The 5,756-nt window shown below is 42.4% G+C and overlaps 1 protein-coding gene across 1 annotated transcript in view; it reads left to right on the forward strand.

Moving 5' to 3' along the window:
- LOC107556201 (voltage-dependent T-type calcium channel subunit alpha-1I-like) overlaps nt 1-1,699 on the forward strand; it is a 5,796-nt gene extending 4,097 nt beyond the window's left edge. Inside the window, exon 4 of the mRNA XM_016239256.1 lies at nt 985-1,699. Within this exon, the coding sequence (XP_016094742.1) occupies nt 985-1,551 (567 nt within the window). The 3' untranslated portion in view covers nt 1,552-1,699. The remainder of the gene's footprint in view (nt 1-984) is intronic.
- The last annotated feature ends 4,057 nt before the right edge of the window (nt 1,700-5,756 follow it).

Below are 5,756 nucleotides of genomic sequence, written 5' to 3' on the forward strand. Positions count from 1 at the left end.
GTTTAGCCCCGCCCACTGATTCTACAACACTGCCTGTTTAGCCCCGCCCACCGATTCTACAGCACAGCCTGTTTAGCCCCGCCCACTGATTCTACAACACTGCCTGTTTAGCCCCGCCCACCGATTCTACAGCACAGCCTGTTTAGCCCCGCCCACTGATTCTACAACACTGCCTGTTTAGCCCCGCCCACCGATTCTACAGCACAGCCTGTTTAGCCCCGCCCACTGATTCTACAGCACAGCCTGTTTAGCCCTGCCCACTGATTCTACAACACTGCCTGTTTAGCTCCGCCCACTGATTCTACAACATCGCCTGTTTTGAAATTTGACGGCAGCCCACCTTTATCCAATAGGCTTGATATCTAATTTACTTGCTACTAACTGGCTCTACTTCCTTCCACTATAGAAAAGTGAAGTCAAAACATCTCAGCATGGCCGCTGTGGAAATTATGTCATTTGGAGCCAGAGTCTGCGCAGTAGTGATCGTGAGGTGGAGCCGCGGTATCAAAGTCCCGCCCAAACTCCCGCAGACCCAATCGCAAGCTCACAATCATGACACCACAGCCTGTTTTTATAACATCAAATAACTAACTAAAATCAAACTAAAATCAAACACTTATACATACATCACCATGCTAAGAACTACCTAAAATGATGGAAACCATCTTTGGAAAAAAATTATTTGAAGTGTAATTTGATTCTTTAGTTTGTCTCACGTGCCATTAGATTACATTTACGACCTATACTGGGTCCAGCCACTTGGGGCAATCTAAATGTTTTGGCTTCACTTTTCAGGACTTGTGCGGCACACTTGTGTAAACCTGATTTCTAGTTGGACTGGTGCACCCTTGACTCCCGTAGGTTGGGCAAACCCCACCAATCGGTTTTGCCAATTTTCTGTGCAGATCTGGGTCACTAAGCCCTCTCATGTCCAGATCTAGGTTTGTTTCTCTTTCCTGACTCTCTTTTCACTTCTTGCTGCAGACGTCCCACAGTAACTCCTCGCTGGCCACGGGCAGCTCGGTGAGCAGCCTGCAGACCATGCTGGAGGAGGGCGTCTCTACGCTACCCCTGATCTGCAGAACCCACGTCCCTCCTCCAGAACTCAGCCAGAGATCCCGCACTCCACAGTCTCTGCTCAACCTCCAGGCCACCAGGGGGCGCCACAGGAATCGGAGCAGATACAGTGACTGCACAAATCTTAACTGGATCCGACAGGACCCCTCCGATGAGGACACTGGATCCGGGGTTAGGGATGGAGGACCCGGTCAGGCTGGTAATGCGGAACAGTTATCGGATAATCTGAGTAGCTACTCTTTGACGTCTCTGCACCTGCCTGATTCGCTGGCGCCGCCGCTGGCCAAGAAGTGCAACAGCACTGGGAGTTTAGTACTGGGGAGCCTAGCGGTCCGGAATAAAGATGGGAGGTGCCTGTACGGATTCGATCCTTGGATTGAAGCAACAAGTGAGGAAACTGAGAGGGATGCATCCCCCGTTGACACCAAGACGTGCAGCCAGACTGTAGGTTCTGGCTGCCGTAAGAACAGATGAAATGCGCGGTTCGGTCCAGGTATGGGACACTGTTTGGTCTCTTCCGGGAACTCGTCTCCATGTACTGTATGTCTCGAATGACACAAATCTGTTTCCTGTTGTGCTACTGACCAGCTAAAGCTCACAGCCACAGCAACACAGTGTCTTTTCTTCTTCAGGGCATTACACTGGACGCCTCGGAGGAGATGCAGTAGTCATGGAGTAGCGTAGAATGTTCTGGAACATTCAGTTAATTCATTCATAGGCAAAAACAGACTAAGAACCTCACCAGCTGGAGTGTGTAGCGGTCGTTAGGTGACACTGAGTGTGTAGCACGTGAAAGGTGCCGTATGATGCTGCGTTCTTGTCGAAATTACTGCCATTATGAGTATTGTGGTTGAGAAAGTCATATTCTTCTAAAAGCATCTTGAAACACCGTGGAGGATATGCCGTTTTGTTTCTCTGAGAAAATTGTTGGCAAATTGTCTTGTTTAAAGCATAAACTTGACTAAATTTAGGTTGTCATGTTTTCCCCAAGGATGTTTCGATGCTTGCACTGGGAAACGAGACAAAAAACTGAACAAGACAAGAAATGCATCTGAAATCTGATAGTGTCTAAGTACTACATTTGATGAGGAATGTGTACTTTCCTTGTTCTTGTATATCAGTGTGTGGATGTGGACGTACTTCATGTTGTCATCTGTGGTGTCAGTTGCACCGCTTTAAGTCAAGTCACCTTTATTCATATAGCGCTTTATGCAATACTGATTCTGTCAAAGCAGCTTTACAGTGTCAACCGGAAAATAGTTTGTCAGTAATGCAAGAGGACAATAGCAAGCGTATCAAACTAAGCAAGCCAAAGATGACCAAAACTCCATCGGTGACAGAATGGAGAAAAAACCTTGGGAGAAACCAGGCTCAGTCGGGGGCCAGTTCTCCTCTGACCAGATGAAACCAGCTTGGCGTGGTTTTAGTGCCGTTCAAAATTACTCTGCCGTGGCCTCATGGGATAGTAAAGTGTCCACAAGCAGGCACTTTTTGCCTACTGTTAATTCACCTCTGGTTCTCGATTGATATTTCATTGAATGCAGGACAGTTTAAACGTCTGAAAATGAGCTAAAGACACAAATTAAACATAATTAAGCTCATCGTTGCTCTAGAAGCGCATCATTTCCGTGTCGGTGTTCGGATCTCGTGCAGTAATTCTGACGTGACGTGAGCGTGGCGTTAGAACGGCATCTTTCGCTTCATTTTTATGTGGGAGGAGTGAGTTTTAGCAGCCGCCCACAGATCATTAGAGCTGCAGGGTGAGTTTATAAATGTGTGATGGTAGTTAAGAATATTGACTTGACTGAGAAAACACGACACGCACTGAATGCTGGACTCTACAGGATGATTGAGGATCTTGTAGGGTTTGTTTTTGGATGTTCTGTGTTTCTAGCATAATGACGGTAGAAGCAGAAACATGAGCTCTGATCCTAAACCCAGTGAGCTGCCCAGCTAGACAATGATGTTGCAGTTGGTCTGACCTTTTTCCATCATGTTTTATCATCCAGTAGATTGGCAGAAGATCCCATAGCATACATGTAGATGAACATGCATGTGCACCCATTAACATGCATTTATCAAATCTTTATTTTTTGAGGCGTTCGTGAGGTTTTGGAAAGATTCTTGTATTTTTGTGTCCAGGATGTTGAGCAGTTGGCTTACTGTTGTGGAGTTTTGTTTCAGCTCATGAGTGTTTCATTTCTATCTCTAATGTAAACAGGGAGGTCACTCACTAGGGTTTGGATTAGAGCTGATGTTCGTCTCTGGAAATCATGCATGAGAGATGATGTCACTGTACTGTGAAGATGGCAAAAAGTGTTGATTTATTGTTAAAGTATTATGTGAAATTTAATTATTTTACTTGCATAGTTTTACATCTGTCTTCCACTTTGCACTTTGTCTCCCTAAAAACACAATCACATGTGGTTCTGAGGCCCAAAACGTACTATACACAAGAACATGAGCACAGTCTCTTCTAGCTCTGCATTACATTTCGTATGCACATCATTCGTATGCATGCCATGCAAGTTTGAGTCACGATTTCAGTGTTGCTGCAAGCGTCACTCAAGCTGCCATTGCTGTAAACTGCCTTCTTCAGTGCTCAGTTTTCTCTTCCAGATAAGGAATCTTCTTTTCAGTCACTTACAGACATTTGATGGAAACTCTATCGCCCCCTTCAGTCCTACAGTGTTCTTGCACTTGCATCACTGGCAGTGTATGATGTGTAGCGCATGTTTCTGGCCTTTAATGAGATGCTGAAACGGTGGCAGATCAGTGAAATGAAAAGGATTTTACTGATTTTGTTTCTCATTGAGAGGACTCTCAGTACACATTCATTTGCATGATTGCGTCTAAATTTATGTGTACTTTAGTGTCCTTATTCCAAAACTCCTGCTGTGATCGAATCATTCTCACTGGATCTACAGCGCTGGGAAAATCAGTCACAAAGTCATTCATTTCTCAGACTTCAAAAACAAAATTGATATTTTTAAGCCTTTTGATGATATTTGAAATATGTATTCACCTCCAATATTTATGCATTTGCTCTGAAACTCTTTTTAATAACGTCTTTTCAACCAAACAGTCATAGTTGCCAGAAGAAGCTTTAGTTCAAATAATCAAGGCATGTTTCCCACAACATTTTTCACTAAATGAACACAAGAATGATATTTAATACATGAAGTGGACAATACATAGCAATACTGACCTATATATATCATTTTACGAAAGCATGTTAAATTGCACATGACTTCAGTGATCATTTTTGAATGATGAAGCATCTGATTGTTTTGAATCGATTTATTGTAACGAACCATTCAAAAGTGATTCATGTAAATGAACTGAACTCGATCAGTGTTTTTGCTCTTGAAGTTTAAACTCAAGACTCTGTTGAAACATCTCTGTCTTGATGCTTGCAGATGTGAAACCGGCCTGCTGACATGGTCTTTATGAGCAAATATAAAGCATCAAAAGCATTTAAACCATTACAATATTGACTTACTTTATTTATCTTGCCAATATAATTCTGTAGTAAATATTCTGTATACTGCCCAGCCTTATGAGCTGTCAGAGGATCTCAGTGAAAAACTTCACAGGCTTGCTTTGATACAGTTAGCTCTCATTAGTTAATGCATTAACTAACATGAACTAACAATAAGCGATATATTGTTAACAAGTACATTTGTTCACTTGTTTGTTCATGTTAGTTGCATTTAACGGATGTTAACAGATACACTTTTAATTTAAAAAATGTTTAAGTAAAACAATACTAAGATTAATAAATGTGGTTCCTTCATTGTTAGTTCATGTTAACTGGTGTAGTGTAACAAATTAAATCTTATTGTACAGTGTTATGTTGTTTTTAAATGTTATTTGATTTTTTTTTTAATTGTGATGGTTTTATTTAGTTAAGAATTTAGCACACAAAACGCATCATGATAAATGATGAATCCTCACTGTTGGAATAATTGTGAAAGGAGTCTCTTCTGCTCACCAAAAATGCATTAAAACAGTAATTTTGTGCCATTTTAATAGCATTAAACTGGTAAACTGCTCTCTTTTGTAATGTATTTTATTCCTGTGATGTTAAACCTTGTTTGCTGTAGTTGTGTTCATAGTTTTTGAGAATGAAACTACGCTTATAAATCACACAGAATGGAGTGTATTGAAAATCTGAAATAGCAGAAAGTCTCCTGTGAGGGGTAGGTTTAGGGGTAGGGTTGGTGTAGGGCAATAGAATATACGGTCTGTACAGTATAAAAACCATTAAGCCTATGGAGAGTCCCCACTTTTCACAAAAACAAACCTGTGTGTGTGTGTGTGTGTGTGTGTGTGAGTTTGTGTGTGTGTGTGTATTTCCTCAGTTCACTACATTAAATTGAGCAGTGAGCAGCGGTCAGAAATGCCCACGACGGCCATCAGCACAGTCCTCAACGCTAGTAATAACATCGTGGTCAGTGTTCACTCCTCCAGTGTGTGTGTGTGTGTCTCTCTCTGTGTGCGTGTGTGTGTGTGTGTGCACGCTGCAGGTCCATCAGCTGTAGATGCTCAGTGTCTGATTCAGTCTGTCTCTCTGGATTTACTGTGACATGATGAGATAATGGCTCAGTGTGAGTGTGATTGGCTTTCTGCAGTCGTTTCTATCTAATGGTCTCGTCCTCCTCCTCCTCTCTCTCTCG

The sequence above is a fragment of the Sinocyclocheilus grahami genome, unplaced genomic scaffold (assembly GCF_001515645.1).
Source record: "Sinocyclocheilus grahami isolate Dianchi unplaced genomic scaffold, SAMN03320097.WGS_v1.1 scaffold559.1, whole genome shotgun sequence".
NCBI classification, from domain to species: domain Eukaryota; kingdom Metazoa; phylum Chordata; class Actinopteri; order Cypriniformes; family Cyprinidae; genus Sinocyclocheilus; species Sinocyclocheilus grahami.